At 39.7% G+C, this 19,039-nt stretch overlaps 1 protein-coding gene across 1 annotated transcript in view; it reads right to left on the reverse strand.

The window, feature by feature from the left end:
- Positions 1 to 16,841, reverse strand: part of LOC128638946 (RB1-inducible coiled-coil protein 1-like) — a 40,695-nt gene extending 23,854 nt beyond the window's left edge. Inside the window, exon 1 of the mRNA XM_053691077.1 lies at positions 16,836 to 16,841. Coding sequence (XP_053547052.1) covers positions 16,836 to 16,841 — 6 coding nt within the window. The remainder of the gene's footprint in view (positions 1 to 16,835) is intronic.
- Between the last annotated feature and the right edge of the window lie 2,198 nt (positions 16,842 to 19,039).

Below are 19,039 nucleotides of genomic sequence, written 5' to 3' on the forward strand. Positions count from 1 at the left end.
AAGCTAAGTGTATCTGCTGTAAACTTTTGGTAGTTGTTCCTCCAGCTGTTGTTTGTATTAAATGTCATGACAAACTTGTTAATGCAGAAAATGTTTCCTTTAGTAAAGTACCATTACCTGTTGCAGTTCCATCAACATCTAATGTTCAGAGTGTTCCTGATAACATAAGAGATTTTGTTTCTGAATCCATTAAGAAGGCTATGTCTGTTATTCCTCCTTCTGGTAAACATAAAAAGTCTTTTAAAACTTCTCTTTATACAGATGAATTTTTAAATGAACATCATCATTCTGATTCTAATGATTCTTCTGATACAGAGGATTCTGTCTCAGAGGTTGATGCTGATAAATCGTCATATTTATTTAAAATAGAATTTATCCGTTCTTTATTTAAAGAAGTCCTAATTGCATTAGAAATTGAGGATTCTGGTCCTCTTGATACTAAATCTAAACGTTTAGACAAGGTCTTTAGATCTCCTGTGGTTATTCCAGAAGTTTTTCCTGTTCCTGGTGCTATTTCTGAAGTAATTTCCAGAGAATGGAATAATTTGGGTAATTCATTTACTCCTTCTAAACGTTTTAAGCAATTATATCCTGTACCGTCCGACAAATTAGAGTTTTGGGACAAAATCCCTAAAGTTGATGGGGCTATTTCTACCCTTGCTAAACGTACTACTATTCCTACGGCAGATGGTACTTCCTTTAAGGATCCTTTAGATAGAAAAATTGAATCCTTTCTAAGAAAAGCTTATCTGTGTTCAGGTAATCTTCTTAGACCTGCTATATCATTGGCTGATGTTGCTGCAGCTTCAACTTTTTGGTTGGAAACTTTAGCGCAACAAGTAACAGATCATGATTCTCATAATATTATTCTTCTTCTTCAACATGCTAATAATTTTATCTGTGATGCCATTTTTGATATTATCAGAGTTGATGTCAGGTTTATGTCTCTAGCTATTTTAGCTAGAAGAGCTTTATGGCTTAAAACTTGGAATGCTGATATGTCTTCTAAATCGACTCTACTTTCCCTTTCTTTCCAGGGTAATAAATTATTTGGTTCTCAGTTGGATTCTATTATCTCAACTGTTACTGGTGGGAAAGGAACTTTTTTACCACAGGATAAAAAATCTAAAGGTAAAAACAGGGCTAATAATCGTTTTCGTTCCTTTCGTTTCAACAAAGAACAAAAGCCTGATCCTTTATCCTCGGGAGCAGTTTCAGTTTGGAAACCATCTCCAGTCTGGAATAAATCCAAGCCTTCTAGAAAAGCAAAGCCAGCTTCTAAGTCCACATGAAGGTGCGGCCCTCATTCCAGCTCAGCTGGTAGGGGGCAGATTACGTTTTTTCAAAGAAATTTGGATCAATTCTGTTCACAATCTTTGGATTCAGAACATTGTTTCAGAAGGGTACAGAATTGGTTTCAAGATAAGACCTCCTGCAAAGAGATTTTTTCTTTCCCGTGTCCCAGTAAACCCAGTGAAAGCTCAAGCATTTCTGAAATGTGTTTCAGATCTAGAGTTGGCTGGAGTAATTATGCCAGTTCCAGTTTTGGAACAGGGGCTGGGGTTTTATTCAAATCTCTTCATTGTACCCAAGAAGGAGAATTCCTTCAGACCAGTTCTGGATCTAAAAATATTGAATCGTTATGTAAGGATACCAACATTCAAAATGGTAACTGTAAGGACTATCTTGCCTTTTGTTCAGCAAGGGCATTATATGTCTACAATAGATTTACAGGATGCATATCTGCATATTCCGATTCATCCAGCTCACTATCAGTTCCTGAGATTCTCTTTCCTGGACAAGCATTACCAGTTTGTGGCTCTGCCGTTTGGCCTAGCTACAGCTCCAAGAATTTTTACAAAGGTTCTCGGTGCCCTTCTGTCTGTAATCAGAGAACAGGGTATTGTGGTATTTCCTTATTTGGACGATATCTTGGTACTTGCTCAGTCTTCACATTTAGCAGAATCTCATACGAATCGACTTGTGTTGTTTCTTCAAGATCATGGTTGGAGGATCAATTCACTAAAAAGTTCATTGATTCCTCAGACAAGGGTAACCTTTTTAGGTTTCCAGATAGATTCAGTGTCCATGACTCTATCTTTGACAGACAAGAGACGTCTAAAATTGATTTCAGCTTGTCGAAACCTTCAGTCACAATCATTCCCTTCGGTAGCCTTATGCATGGAAATTCTAGGTCTTATGACTGCTGCATCGGACGCGATCCCCTTTGCTCGTTTTCACATGCAACCTCTTCAGCTCTGTATGCTGAACCAATGGTGCAGGGATTACACAAAGATATCTCAATTAATATCTTTAAAACCGATTTCCGACATTCTCTGACGTGGTGGACAGATCACCATCGTTTAATTCAGGGGGCTTCTTTTGTTCTTCCGACCTGGACTATAATCTCAACAGATGCAAGTCTTACAGGTTGGGGAGCTGTGTGGGGGTCTCTGACGGCACAAGGGGTTTGGGAATCTCAGGAGGTGAGATTACCGATCAATATTTTGGAACTCCTTGCAATTTTCAGAGCTCTTCAGTCTTGGCCTCTTCTGAAGAGAGAGTCGTTCATTTGTTTTCAGACAGACAATGTCACAACTGTGGCATACATCAATCATCAAAGAAGGACTCACAGTCCTCTGGCTATGAAAGAAGTATCTCGAATTCTGGTTTGGGCGGAATCCAGCTCCTGTCTAATCTCTGCGGTTCATATCCCAGGTATAGACAATTGGGAAGCGGATTATCTCAGTCGCCAAACGTTGCATCCGGGCGAATGGTCTCTTCACCCAGAGGTATTTCTTCAGATTGTTCAAATGTGGGAACTCCCAGAAATAGATCTGATGGCTTCTCATCTAAACAAGAAACTTCCCAGGTATCTGTCCAGATCCCGGGATCCTCAGGCGGAGGCAGTGGATGCATTATCACTTCCTTGGAAGTATCATCCTGCCGATATCTTTCCGCCTCTAGTTCTTCTTCCAAGAGTAATCTCCAAGATTCTGAAGGAATGCTCGTTTGTTCTGCTGGTAGCTCCAGCATGGCCTCACAGGTTTTGGTATGCGGATCTTGTCCGGATGGCCTCTTGCCAGCCGTGGACTCTTCCGTTAAGACCAGACCTTCTGTCGCAAGGTCCTTTCTTCCATCAGGATCTCAAATCCTTAAATTTAAAGGTATGGAGATTGAACGCTTGATTCTTGGTCAAAGAGGTTTCTCTGACTCTGTGATTAATACTATGTTACAGGCTCGTAAATCTGTATCTAGGGAGATATATTATAGAGTCTGGAAGACTTATATTTCTTGGTGTCTTTCTCATCATTTTTCCTGGCATTCTTTTAGAATTCCGAGAATTTTACAGTTTCTTCAGGATGGTTTAGATAAAGGTTTGTCCGCAAGTTCCTTGAAAGGACAAATCTCTGCTCTTTCTGTTCTTTTTCACAGAAAGATTGCTAATCTTCCTGATATTCATTGTTTTGTACAAGCTTTGGTTCGTATAAAACCTGTCATTAAGTCAATTTCTCCTCCTTGGAGTTTGAATTTGGTTCTGAGGGCTCTTCTTCAAGCTCCTCCTTTTGAACCCATGCATTCATTGGACATTAAATTACTTTCTTGGAAAGTTTTGTTCCTTTTGGCCATCTCTTCTGCCAGAAGAGTCTCTGAATTATCTGCTTTTTCTTGTGAGTCTCCTTTTCTGATTTTTCATCAGGATAAGGCGGTGTTGCGAACTTCTTTTGAATTTTTACCTAAGGTTGTGAATTCCAACAACATTAGTAGAGAAATTGTGGTTCCTTCATTATGTCCTAATCCTAAGAATTCTAAGGAGAAATCTTTGCATTCTTTGGATGTTGTTAGAGCTTTGAAATATTATGTTGAGGCTACTAAGTCTTTCCAAAAGACTTCTAGTCTATTTGTCATCTTTTCCGGTTCTAGAAAAGGTCAGAAAGCTTCTGCCATTTCTTTGGCATCTTAGTTGAAATCCTTAATTCACCATGCTTATGTTGAGTTGGGTAAAACTCTGCCTCAAAGGATTACAGCTCATTCTACTAGGTCAGTTTCTACTTCCTGGGCGTTTAGGAATGAGGCTTCGGTTGATCAGATTTGCAAAGCAGCAACTTGGTCCTCTTTGCATACTTTTACTAAATTCTACCATTTTGATGTGTTTTCTTCTTCTGAAGCAGTTTTTGGTAGAAAAGTACTTGAGGCAGCGGTTTCAGTTTGAATCTTCTGCTTATGTTTTCATTAAACTTTATTTTGGGTGTGGATTATTTTTCAGCGGAATTGGCTGTCTTTATTTTATCCCTCCCTCTCTAGTGACTCTTGCGTGGAAAGATCCACATCTTGGGTAGTCATTATCCCATACGTCACTAGCTCATGGACTCTTGCTAATTACATGAAAGAAAACATAATTTATGTAAGAACTTACCTGATAAATTTATTTCTTTCATATTAGCAAGAGTCCATGAGGCCCACCCTTTTTGGTGGTTATGATTTTTTTGTATAAAGCACAACTATTCCAATTCCTTATTTTATATGCTTTCGCACTTTTTTTATCACCCCACTTCTTGGCTATTCGTTAAACTGATTTGTGGGTGTGGTGAGGGGTGTATTTATAGGCATTTTGAGGTTTGGGAAACTTTGCCCCTCCTGGTAGGAATGTATATCCCATACGTCACTAGCTCATGGACTCTTGCTAATATGAAAGAAATGAATTTATCAGGTAAGTTCTTACATAAATTATGTTTCTTTCATGTAATTAGCAAGAGTCCATGAGCTAGTGACGTATGGGATATACATTCCTACCAGGAGGGGCAAAGTTTCCCAAACCTCAAAATGCCTATAAATACACCCCTCACCACACCCACAATTCAGTTTTACAAACTTTGCCTCCGATGGAGGTGGTGAAGTAAGTTTGTGCTAGATTCTACGTTGATATGCGCTCCGCAGCAAGTTGGGGCCCGGTTTTCCTCTCAGCGTGCAGTGAATGTCAGAGGGATGTGAGGAGTATTGCCTATTTGAATGCAGTGATCTCCTTCTACGGGGTCTATTTCATAGGTTCTCTGTTATCGGTCGTAGAGATTCATCTCTTACCTCCCTTTTCAGATCGACGATATACTCTTATATATACCATTACCTCTACTGATTCTCGTTTCAGTACTGGTTTGGCTATCTACTATATGTAGATGAGTGTCCTGGGGTAAGTAAGTCTTATTTTTTGTGACACTCCTAGCTATGGTTGGGCACTTTGTTTATAAAGTTCTAAATATATGTATTCAAACATTTATTTGCCTTGACTCAGAATGTTCAACTTTCCTTATTTTTCAGACAGTCAGTTTCATATTTGGGATAATGCATTTTAATTTAACATTTTTTCTTACCTTAAAATTTGACTTTTTCCCTGTGGGCTGTTAGGCTCGCGGGGGCTGAAAATGCTTCATTTTATTGCGTCATTCTTGGCGCGGACTTTTTTGGCGCAAAAATTCTATTTCCGTTCCGGCGTCATACGTGTCGCCGGAAGTTGCGTCACTTTTTGACGTTATTTTGCGCCAAAAATGTCGGCTTTCCGGATGTGGCATCATTTTTGGCGCCAAAAAGCATTTAGGCGCCAAATAATGTGGGCGTCTTATTTGGCGCGAAAAAATATGGGCGTCACTCTTGTCTCCACATTATTTCAGTCTCATTTTTTATTGCTTCTGGTTGCTAGAAGCTTGTTCTTTGGCATTTTTTCCCATTCCTGAAACTGTCATTTAAGGAATTTGATCAATTTTGCTTTATATATATGTTGTTTTTTCTCTTACATATTGCAAGATGTCTCACGTTGCATCTGAGTCAGAAGATACTACAGGAAAATCGCTGTCAAGTGCTGAATCTACCAAAGCTAAGTGTATCTGCTGTAAACTTTTGGTAGCTATTCCTCCAGCTGTTGTTTGTATTGATTGTCATGACAAACTTGTTAAAGCAGATAATATTTCCTTTAGTAAAGTACCATTGCCTGTTGCAGTTCCTTCAACATCTAAGGTGCAGAATGTTCCTGATAATATAAGAGATTTTGTTTCTGAATCCATAAAGAAGGCTATGTCTGTTATTTCTCCTTCTAGTAAACATAAAAAATCTTTTAAAACTTCTCTCCCTACAGATGAATTTTTAACTGGACATCATCATTCTGATTCTGATGATTCCTCTGGTTCAGAGGATTCTGTCTCAGAGGTTGATGCTGATAAATCTTCATATTTATTTAAAATGGAATTTATTCGTTCTTTACTTAAAGAAGTTCTAATTGCTTTAGAAATAGAGGATTCTGGTCCTCTTGATACTAAATCTAAACGTTTAAATAAGGTTTTTAAAACTCCTGTAGTTATTCCAGAAGTTTTTCCTGTCCCTGATGCTATTTCTGCAGTAATTTCCAAAGAATGGGATAATTTGGGTAATTCATTTACTCCTTCTAAACGTTTTAAGCAATTATATCCTGTGCCGCCTGACAGATTAGAATTTTGGGACAAGATCCCTAAAGTTGATGGGGCTATTTCTACCCTTGCTAAACGTACTACTATTCCTACGTCAGATGGTACTTCGTTTAAGGATCCTCTAGATAGGAAAATGGAGTCCTTTCTAAGAAAAGCTTATCTGTGTTCAGGTAATCTTCTTAGACCTGCTATATCTTTGGCTGATGTTGCTGCAGCTTCAACTTTTTGGTTGGAAACTTTAGCGCAACAAGTAACACATCGTGATTCTCATGATATTATTATTCTTCTTCAACATGCTAATAATTTTATCTGTGATGCCATTTTTGATATTATCAGAGTTGATGTCAGGTTTATGTCTCTAGCTATTTTAGCTAGAAGAGCTTTATGGCTTAAAACTTGGAATGCTGATATGGCTTCTAAATCAACTTTACTTTCCATTTCTTTCCAGGGTAACAAATTATTTGGTTCTCAGTTGGATTCCATTATTTCAACTGTTACTGGTGGGAAAGGAACTTTTTTACCACAGGATAAAAAATCTAAAGGTAAAAACAGGGCTAATAATCGTTTTCGTTCCTTTCGTTTCAACAAAGAACAAAAGCCTGATCCTTCATCCTCAGGAGCAGTTTCAGTTTGGAGACCATCTCCAGTCTGGAATAAATCCAAGCCAGCTAGAAAGGCAAAGCCTGCTTCTAAGTCCACATGAAGGTGCGGCCCTCATTCCAGCTCAGCTGGTAGGGGGCAGGTTACGTTTTTTCAAAGAAATTTGGGTCAATTCTGTTCACAATCTTTGGATTCAGAGCATTGTTTCAGAAGGGTACAGAATTTGTTTCAAGTTGAGACCTCCTGCAAAGAGATTTTTTCTTTCCCGTGTCCCAGTAAATCCAGTAAAAGCTCAAGCATTTCTGAAATGTGTTTCAGATCTAGAGTTGACTGGAGTAATTATGCCAGTTCCAGTTTCGGAACAGGGGATGGGGTTTTATTCAAATCTCTTCATTGTACCAAAGAAGGAGAATTCCTTCAGACCAGTTCTGGATCTAAAAATATTGAATCGTTATGTAAGGATACCAACATTCAAGATGGTAACTGTAAGGACTATCTTACCTTTTGTTCAGCAAGGGAATTATATGTCCACAATAGATTTACAGGATGCATATCTACATATTCCGATTCATCCAGATCACTATCAGTTTCTGAGATTCTCTTTCCTAGACAAGCATTACCAGTTTGTGGCTCTGCCGTTTGGCCTAGCTACAGCTCCAAGAATTTTTACAAAGGTTCTCGGTGCCCTGCTGTCTGTAATCAGAGAACAGGGTATTGTGGTATTTCCTTATTTGGACGATATCTTGGTACTTGCTCAGTCTTTACATTTAGCAGAATCTCATACGAATCGACTTGTGTTGTTTCTTCAAGATCATGGTTGGAGGATCAATTTACCAAAAAGTTCTTTGATTCCTCAGACAAAGGTAACCTTTCTGGGTTTCCAGATGGATTCAGTGTCCATGACTCTGTCTTTAACAGACAAGAGACGTTTAAAATTGATTATAGCTTGTCGAAACCTTCAGTCACAATCATTCCCTTCGGTAGCCTTATGCATGGAAATTCTAGGTCTTATGACTGCTGCATCGGACGCGATCCCCTTTGCTCGTTTTCACATGCGACCTCTTCAGCTCTGTATGCTGAAGCAATGGTGCAAGGATTACACGAAGATATCTCAATTAATATCTTTAAAACCGATTGTTCGACACTCTCTAACATGGTGGACAGATCACCATCGTTTAATTCAGGGGGCTTCTTTTGTGCTTCCGACCTGGACTGTAATTTCAACAGATGCAAGTCTCACAGGTTGGAGAGCTGTGTGGGGATCTCTGACGGCACAAGGAGTTTGGGAATCTCAGGAGGTGAGATTACCGATCAATATTTTGGAACTCCGGGCAATTTTCAGAGCTCTTCAGTTTTGGCCTCTTCTGAAGAGAGAATCGTTCATTTGTTTTCAGACAGACAATGTCACAACTGTGGCATACATCAATCATCAAGGAGGGACTCACAGTCCTCTGGCTATGAAAGAAGTATCTCGAATTTTGGTTTGGGCGGAATCCAGCTCCTGTCTAATCTCTGCGGTTCATATTCCAGGTGTAGACAATTGGGAAGCGGATTATCTCAGTCGCCAAACGTTGCATCCGGGCGAATGGTCTCTTCACCCAGAGGTATTTCTTCAGATTGTTCAAATGTGGGAACTTCCAGAAATAGATCTGATGGCGTCCCATCTAAACAAGAAACTTCCCAGGTATCTGTCCAGATCCCGGGATCCTCAGGCGGAGGCAGTGGATGCATTATCACTTCCCTGGAAGTATCATCCTGCCTATATCTTTCCGCCTCTAGTTCTTCTTCCAAGAGTAATCTCCAAGATTCTGAAGGAATGCTCGTTTGTTCTCCTGGTAGCTCCGGCATGGCCTCACAGGTTTTGGTATGCGGATCTTGTCCGGATGGCCTCTTGCCAACCGTGGACTCTTCCGTTAAGACCAGACCTTCTGTCACAAGGTCCTTTTTTCCATCAGGATCTGAAATCCTTAAATTTAAAGGTATGGAGATTGAACGCTTGATTCTTGGTCAAAGAGGTTTCTCTGACTCTGTGATTAATACTATGTTACAGGCTCGTAAATCTGTATCTCGAGAGATATATTATAGAGTCTGGAAGACTTATATTTCTTGGTGTCTTTCTCATCATTTTTCCTGGCATTCTTTTAGAATACCGAGAATTTTACAGTTCCTTCAGGATGGTTTAGATAAGGGTTTGTCCGCAAGTTCTTTGAAAGGACAAATCTCTGCTCTTTCTGTTCTTTTTCACAGAAAGATTGCTATTCTTCCTGATATTCATTGTTTTGTACAAGCTTTGGTTCGTATAAAACCTGTCATTAAGTCTATTTCTCCTCCTTGGAGTTTGAATTTGGTTCTGGGAGCTCTTCAAGCTCCTCCGTTTGAACCTATGCTTTCATTGGACATTAAATTACTTTCTTGGAAAGTTTTGTTCCTTTTGGCCATCTCTTCTGCCAGAAGAGTTTCTGAATTATCTGCTCTTTCTTGTGAGTCTCCTTTTCTGATTTTTCATCAGGATAAGGCGGTGTTGTGAACTTCTTTTGAATTTTTACCTAAAGTTGTGAATTCCAACAACATTAGTAGAGAAATTGTGGTTCCTTCATTATGTCCTAATCCTAAGAATTCTAAGGAGAAATCGTTGCATTCTTTAGATGTTGTTAGAGCTTTGAAATATTATGTTGAAGCTACGAAATCTTTTCGTAAGACTTCTAGTCTAGACTCCGCCTCAGAGAATTACAGCTCATTCTACTAGGTCAGTTTCTACTTCCTGGGTGTTTAGGAATGAAGCTTCGGTTGACCAGATCTGCAAAGCAGCTACTTGGTCCTCTTTGCATACTTTTACTAAATTCTACCATTTTGATGTATTTTCTTCTTCTGAAGCAGTCTTTGGTAGAAAAGTACTTCAGGCAGCGGTTTCAGTTTGAATCTTCTGCTTATGTTTTTCGTTAAACTTTATTTTGGGTGTGGATTTTTCAGCAGGAATTGGCTGTCTTTATTTTATCCCTCCCTCTCTAGTGACTCTTGTGTGGAAAGATCCACTTCTTGGGTAGTCATTATCCCATACGTCACTAGCTCATGGACTCTTGCTAATTACATGAAAGAAAACATAATTTATGTAAGAACTTACCTGATAAATTCATTTCTTTCATATTAGCAAGAGTCCATGAGGCCCGCCCTTTTTTTGTGGTGGTTATGATTTTGTATAAAGCACAATTATCCAATTCTTTATTTTATATGCTTTCGCACTTTTTTTCTTATCACCCCACTTCTTGGCTATTCGTTAAACTGAATTGTGGGTGTGGTGAGGGGTGTATTTATAGGCATTTTGAGGTTTGGGAAACTTTGCCCCTCCTGGTAGGAATGTATATCCCATACGTCACTAGCTCATGGACTCTTGCTAATATGAAAGAAATGAATTTATCAGGTAAGTTCTTACATAAATTATGTTTTTCATCAACTCCGTGCACAGACCTTACAAATACAACATACGTTAACCCATTAATCATACCAGAAACAGTTTCATATTTACCAGAGCGTGACAAAAAATCACACACACATCGCACTTTCAAAGCCACTTTCTAAGCCGTTACTTCACTTGCTAAAACAATATCATATCCTTACATGCCGAAAAACAATTATCACTTAAAACTAAAACTGCATATGAATACCACATACTTAAAACATGCTGGTGACTTTAAAATACAGGTATATAAAATAACATTACCAAATATCTTCTTACAACGTCTGATTTCCCAGCAGAGAAACAGAAAGAAACATTTTTTTACAGCGATACAAACACGCTCATTCCATCTCGCATACCAGAGATTCACTCCCTTTTTTCCTTTCTCAGAAAAGCATCTATTTCATAGCGTACGACATAAAATTTACCAGATTAACTTGTCACCAAGTTCAAAATGTATTTTTTTTTTTTCCCGAAACCCCGCAAAATCGAAAGCCAATTCTGTTTATTGCACAGTGCAAGCCTTTCTTATAGTGACATACAGGGTTAAGGGGATGACACGTTAGGACCGCGTCATCTTACACAGTTATACAGAGCAAAATACAAGGTAAAACTGGAACATGAGTTTCTTATAACAATAATTACATAGTCATAACAGGCTAACTTCTGCGGAGACAGCAAGGTTTCTGAACCATCTTATTTACATTATCTTATTCTATCTTATTCTGGGCGTAGGGCCAGGGTACATTGGCAAGGCCGAACAGCTAAGGAAACTATCATAACATGCACATAGGTCTCACTACATAATAACCCAGTATAATAAAGTCTATTCATTACAAAATGGATGCTAATCATCACAAGATGGCTGCGGGGAACAAGATGGCTGCTGTCAGGTTCATATTTCCCCTAACACGTACTAAGCCTGGTTTTCTTCCAAAGGTGTTTCCAATAGGAATATTAACCAGGAAATAGTTGTTCCTTCTCTGTGTCCGAATCCAGTTTTGAAGAAGGAACGTTTGTTACATAACTTAGATGTAGTTCGTGCTTTAAAATTCTATTTAGAAGCAACAAAGGATTTCAGACAGACATCTTCTTTGTTTGTCGTCTATTCTGGTAAGAGGAGAGGTCAGAAAGCTACTGCTACCTCTCTTTCCTTTTGGCTAAAAAGCATCATCCGTTTGGCCTATGAGACTGCCGGCCGGCAGCCTCCTGAACGAATTACAGCTCACTCTACTAGAGCTGTGGCTTCCACATGGGCCTTCAAGAATGAGGCTTCTGTTGAACAGATCTGTAAGGCAGCGACTTGGTCTTCTCTGCATACTTTTGCCAAATTTTACAAATTCGATACTTATGCTTCTTCGGAGGCTATTTTTGGGAGAAAGGTTTTGCAAGCAGTGGTGCCTTCCGTTTACCTGACTTGTTCCCTCCCTTCATCCGTGTCCTAAAGCTTTGGTATTGGTTCCCACAAGTAAGGATGAAGCCGTGGACCGGACACACCAATGTAGGAGAAAACAGAATTTATGTTTACCTGATAAATTTCTTTCTCCTACGGTGTGTCCGGTCCACGGCCCGCCCTGGCTTTTAGTCAGGTTTAAAAATTTTATTTTTCTGTACACTACAGTCACCACGGCACCTTATAGTTTCTCCTTTTTCTCCTAACCGTCGGTCGAATGACTGGGTGGCGGAGCCAGAGGGGGGCTATATGGACAGCTTTGCTGTGTGCTCTCTTTGCCATTTCCTGTAGGTAATGAGAATATCCCACAAGTAAGGATGAAGCCGTGGACCAGACACACCGTAGGAGAAAGAAATTTATCAAGTAAACATAAATTCTGTTTTTTGTTGAGTTGCTATAAAATATCAGCCAAGTCCTTGACCCTTTCCTGATGGGACTTATTTGTCTATATTGAAACAAAGTTCCGATGTAAACAAATAATTACAAATTTAAAACCATGTGATTTCGATGATGGGATTGGGTCAGGGGGGAGTGCCTTTGACACTAGGCATGCCCTCCAGTCCGCGGTCTTATTTAGCATAGCTTAAAGACAGCCAAACGGCTAGGACGTTCCATGCCGTCCTAACGGCGCTAAAGCCCAGCGCAGTTAGGACAGCATGGAACATCCTAACGGCAGGAAAGGGTTAAAGCAAATTAACATCCTGTTTGCTATAATTACTTAACAATAGCCAAACTCTACCAACAATTTGCTTTATGGGCAGGAACCAATCTAGACTTTAGTCTTGGTTATAATGTTAGTATAGAGGGAATTTTTAGCTAATTAGGGTCATATATGTAGCAGGGTTAGCCTAGATAAATCAGCATTGTGCAGTGTGGGAATTTCAAATTGCTCAATTTTTAAAACTAAATTACATGAAAGGGGATTTAATAAATAAAACGTATAAAGAAAAAAGTTGTTTCATTAGGCATAACATTTTATATACAAATCTCAATGTGTTTACTATCCCTTTTAATGAATTTTGCCTGTGACTGCAGTATGTCCATTTTCATTTCTTATATTCAATAATGTGAGGGGTTTGTAAAATAAGTCATAGGCAGGAGATGTTAAGCAGACTAATAAATATGGGTTATTTGTCAAATCCTATTGCTGTTAAAATCTGTTGACATGATAAAAAAAAAAAAAAAATATTTTTTTATTCTCTTATCTTTAAAGACTTGGCAATTTTTTTGTTCCTTCAAAATTATGAAAACTTAAAAAAATAAAAACTGCATTTTGCACATAGAAACCGGCACGAAAAAGTGTAAGAATATTTGTAATAATATTTAAGGTTCCTCTAATCTACTTAAGCCCTTTATAAAAATGTATTCTACCTCCTCAAAGGACTTTTCAATTGGAAGGTATATATATATATATATATATATATATATATATATATGTGTGTGTTGCTTGGGTGTTGCTTGGGTGTTTCTTGATCTGCGCTGTGTATGTTGCAAATGGTTATTTTGCTCTAATTAGTTCCTCCTGATATATTTCAATGGCAGCTAGTTTCTGAATATTCCACTATCATCAAATGGAATGTGAAGGAAAAAGGTATGGAGTTGAGTTTCAGAGTTCAGCGCACATAGAATGGAGAAAAACAAAACCAAAAACCAAAAACTAAACGCGAGATTTAAATGTGCTCACCTTGTTTAACCTCAAACATGTGAGGTATGTTGGAAGCATGGAGGGGATGTAATCCCTATCTGTGGTAAAGATGTTTCCAGCTGGTATGCAGAAACTTTTAGCAGGTGGAAATCTTGATATCCCTGGAGTAGAAATATGTTGGTATTTCAGACAAACTTCTCCTCTCTGGAGTTAGGTAGAGACACTTTAATTCTTTTTGCTGGATTTCTTTCCTTGTTGCTGTTTATTTCTTTTCCCCTTCTTTATACTTGAGAGGCTTCTCCTCTCTGGAGTATGGTATAAACTTTATGTATGCAAACCAATTAGTGCTCCGTTTACATACTATGAGATCAATTGTGAATATTAATTGCAGCACTAGAGATGTGTATAAATGATGCTTGCAAGGACACAAAGTGAAATTTAAAATAAAATCACTTTTATTTTCCAATGTCCAATAAAAAATGATAAACAGAAATCCTCTTTGATAATAGTCCAGATCAGGGACAGAAATATGTGAGCAGATGAAATGTAGTATATTTCTTTAAATCCGGTAGTGAGTTTTTTTTATCAGGGCTGGTGCAAAAACAGCTTGCTGATCAAAATTAGTGATATTGTGGTATAGGATGCTGCAAGTACAGCTGGAGGTAAATTCCTTGTGGTGGTTTTGAGCTCTTAAAAGCTCCCAGAGTTCAGGTGGATAAGTTGGTGTTTATGATGGAAAACCGTAATAAATAATTACATGAACTGCTGTAAATACAGCTAGATGATGATTCCTTGTGGTTTTTTGAGCTCTAGATAGCTCACAATATCCGTATGGATGTGGATTCTTAAGCCTGTCAGTGACAGGGTCCGTTGCTGAAGTGTTTGAAGCTTGGTCTCCCTGGACAGGAAGTGACGTCAGAAGTGGGCGTGCTCTCTCTCTCTCTATATATATATATATATATATATATATATATATATATATATATATATATATATATATATATATATATATATGTATATATATATGTCTATATATATATGTATATATATATGTATATATATATATGTCTATATATATATATATATATATATATATATATATGTCTATGTATATATATATATATATATATATATATATATATATATATATATATATATATATATATATATATATATATATATATATATATATATATATATATATTATACTTCCTAAGATAGGGCAAGTCCACGTCTTCATTTCTTACTGTTGGGAAATACAACACCTGGCCACCAGGAGGAGGCAAAGACACCCCAGCCAAAGGCTTAAATATCCCTCCCACTTCCCCAGTCATTCTTTGCCTTTCGTCACGTTAGGAGATGGCAAAGAAGTGTCGGAAGATTCGGAGAGTCCTTTTAAAAGGTATCTTCCCTTTGAGATAGAACTGGAGTTTTAAGTAGTCATGTCAACCTCTCAGTGAGAGTATCGATGAAAGCTAGAGTAGATGCAGGGAAAGTTTTTTTTTTTGTTTTTTTTTCTTTCTTTTCTTTCTGCAAAACCATCCAGACTACTGCTAACGGCTCCTAAGTAATCGGTGTTGATGAGTTTCACTGTCTGCTTGTTGAAAGTGTTCCACAGGGAACACTTTCAGTTCCTGAGGTTTGCATTCCTGGACCAGCACTTCCAGTTCATTGCCCTTCCATTTGGCCTAGCTACTGTTCTAAGAATCTTTAGGAAGGTTCTGGGGGCTCTTCTAGTTGTTGCCAGAACTCAGGGTATTGCAGTAGCCCCATACTTGGACAATATTCTGGTGCAAGCGCCATCCTTTCATCCTGGAGGTGAAGTTTTGGTGTCTAAGAATTTCTTCTATCAAGATTTTATTATTTAGAAAGCCTGAGCAGGTTTGCTCTGATCTTTCCTGACAAGACTGGGTCTAGCTGTATTACACATCAGTCTCTTCAGTAGAGCTGTGGTAGCTTTCAAGCAGTTAAGAACTTGTGGGGTGGGCCTCACTGCGTTTTCCTAACAAATTGCTGCTGCCACATGGAAAGCCAGAGTAGGTTTACTCCGTCCTCTCTCTTCTTTTCACAGGTCTCTCTGAGGATTGGCTTCCTCTCATACCGGGTGAGCTGTCCTCCTGCCGGACAGCCAGAGGTGCAGGTAAGTGCCATTTCTTTCTTAAGACACGGTGAGTCCACGGAATTGTTAATTACTGTTGGGAATATCACTCCTGGCCAGCAGAAGGGGGCAAAGAGCACCACAGCAAAGCTGTTAAGTATCACCTCCCGTCCCACAATCCCCAGTCATTCTCTTTGCCTTCAGTGCAAGGAGGAGGTGAAGTTTAGGTGTCTGTTTAAGAATTCTATCAAGATTTTATTATTTTGGAAGCCTGAGCAGGTTTGCTCTGATCTTTCCTGACAAGACTGGGTCTAGCTGTACTCCACGTCAGTCTCTTCAGTAGGGCTGTGGCAGCTTTCAAGCAGTAGGGCGCTATGGCTGAAATCTTGGTCAGCAAATATTTCTTCTAAATCTAAGCTTTTGGCAATTCCTTACAAGGGAAAGACCTTGTTTAGGCTAGGGTTGGCAGAAATTATTTCCGATATCACGGGTGGTAAAGGATCCTTTCTGCCTTGAGACAAGAAGAACAAATCGAAAGGACGTCAGAGTAATTTTCATTCCTTTTGTGACTTCAGAGGTAAGTTTTCCCCCTCCTCTTCCAAGCAGGATTAGTCCAAGCCTTCTTGGAAGCCCAGTCAGTTTTGGAACAAGGGGGAAGCAATCTAAGTCAGCATGAAGGGTCTGCCCCCGATCTGGGATCGGATCAAGTGGGGGGCAGACTCTCTCTGTTCTCTCAAGCTTGGGAACGAGATGTCCCAGACCCGTGGGCCATGGACATAGTATCCCAGGGTTACAAGTTAGAGTTCAAGACCTTTCCTCCCAGGGGCAGGTTCCACCTCTCAGGATTATCTGTAGACCAGATAAAAAGAGAGGTGTTCTTGAAATGTGTACAGGATCTTTCCCTCTTGGGAGTGCTAGTTCCAGTTCCAATACAGGATCAGGGTCACGGGTTCTACTCCAACCTGTTTGTGGTGCCCAAAAAAGAGGGAACTTTCAGGCCTATTCTAGATCTAAAGTTCCTCAACAAATTTCTCATAGTGCCGTCCTTCAAGATGGAGACTATCCGTTCCATTCTTCCTCTAGTTCAAGAGGGTCAGTTCATGACAACCAAAGAACTGAATGATGCGTACCTCCATGTTCCCATTCACAGGGATCATCACAAATTTCTGAGATTTGCTTTTCTGGACAAACGCTTTCAGTTTGTGGCTCTTCCATTTGGCCTGGCCACAGCTCACAGAATTTTCTCAAAGCTCCTGGGAGCTCTTTTGGCAGTGATTTGGTCTCGGAATTGCAGTGGCACCTTATCTGGACAACATTCTAATTCAAGCGCCATCTTTTCAACTAGCAAAATCTCACACAGAGATCTTGTTGTCTTTTCTGCGTTCCCACGGATGGAAGGTAAATTTGGGAAAAATCTCCCTTTTTACAGGTACAAGGGTGGTCTTCTTAGGAACCATTATAGATTCCCGATCAGAAGGTCAGAAGAGCCAAGATTCTTTCCTCTTGCCTATCTCTACAGTCTGCTGTATGACAGTCAGTGGCCCAATGTATGGAGGTAATTGGTCTGATGGTGGCTTCCATGGACATAGTTACCTTTGACCGATTCCATTTGAAAACTCTACAGTTATGCATGCTCAGTCAGTGGAACGGGGATTATGCAGACCTGTCTCAGAGGATTGTTCTAGATCAATCAACAAGAGACTCTCTTCCATGGTGGCTGTCGCAAGAACATTTGTCCCAGGGGACATGCTTTCGGAGACCCTCATGGGTGATTGTGACCACGGACGCTAGCCTGCTGGGCTGGGGAGCAGTCTGGGACTTGTTAAAGGCACAGGGACTTTGGTCCAAGGAGGAATCTGCTCTCCCCATAAACATTCTGGAGTTGAGAGCGATATTCAATGCCTTGATAGCTTGTCCTCAGCTGGCCTTAGCCCGGTTTATCAGGTTTCAGTCAGACAACATAACCTCAGTGTCTTACATAAACCACCAGGGGGGAACTCGGAGTTCCTTAGCCATGAAGGAGGTGGCTCGGATCTTTCAGTGGGCGGAAGCTCACAATTGCTGTCTATCTGCCATCCACATTCCAGGAGTGGACAACTGGGACTTCCTGAGAAAACATAATTTTCACCCCGGAGAGTGGGAACTCCATCCGGAGGTGTTCTTCAGGTTTAACCATCTAATGGGGGTACCGGATTTGGATCTGATGGCGTCTTGACAAAACGGCAAACTTCCAAAGTATGGTTTAAGGTCAAGGGATCCTCAGGCCTTCCTGATGCGTTGGCAGTTCCTTGGAACTTCAGGATGGTATACCTATTTACTCAGTTTGCTCTCCTCCCACGAGTCATTGCTCTTATCAAGCAGGAGAGAGCATCAGTGATTCTAATTGCTCCGGCATGGCCTTGCAGGATCTGGTATGCGGACCTAGTGGAAATGTCATCTCTGCCTCCGTGGAGACTACCCTTAAGGAAGGACCTTCTATTTCAGGGTCCCTTCCTTCATCCAAATCTCGTTTCTCTGAAGCTGACTGCTTGGAGATTGAACGCTTGATTCTATCTAAGCGTGGCTTTTCTGAGTCAGTCCTTGAGACCATGATTCAGGCTCATAAGCCTGTTATTCGAAATATTTACCATAATATATGGCGTAAATATCTTTATTGGTGTGAATCCAAGGGCTACTCTTGGAGTAGGGTCAGGATTCCAAGAATTTTGTCTTTTTTTTCTCCAGGAGGGTCTCGAGAAGGGTTTGTCAGCACTTTGAAGGGTCAGGTTTCTGCTTTATCTGTTTTGCTGCACAAGTTTCTGGCAGATGTGCAATCTTTTTGTCAGGGCTGCCTTGGTCAGAATCAGGCCTGTGTTTAAATCAGTTGTTCCACCTTGAGGTCTTAATCTTGTTGTTAAAGTTTTACAACAAGCTCAGTTTGAGCCAATGCATTCCATAGATATTAAGTTGTTATCTTGGAAGGTTCTGATTCTTATTGCTCTCTCTTCTGCTCGGAGAGTTTCTGAACTCTCAGCCTTGTAGTGTGAATCGCCTTATCTCATATTTCATGCGGATAAGGCTGTACTTCGTACCAAGTTTAATATTTCTATCCAAAACAATTTTATTAAGAAAACCAATCGGGAAATTGTTCTTCCTTCTCTTATAAGGAACGTTTGATGCATAATTTAGATGTGCGTGCTCTTAAATTCTATTTGCAGGCGACTAAGGAGTGTTTTTGCCAGTCTTCTGTTTTTGTTTGTTTGCTTTTCTGGGAAAGGCCAGAAAGCTACTGCTTTTTCTCTCTCTCTCTCTCTCTCTCTCTTTGGTTGAGAAGTATTATTCGTTTGGTGTATGT

This window comes from Bombina bombina, chromosome 8 (genome assembly GCF_027579735.1).
Source record: "Bombina bombina isolate aBomBom1 chromosome 8, aBomBom1.pri, whole genome shotgun sequence".
NCBI classification, from domain to species: domain Eukaryota; kingdom Metazoa; phylum Chordata; class Amphibia; order Anura; family Bombinatoridae; genus Bombina; species Bombina bombina.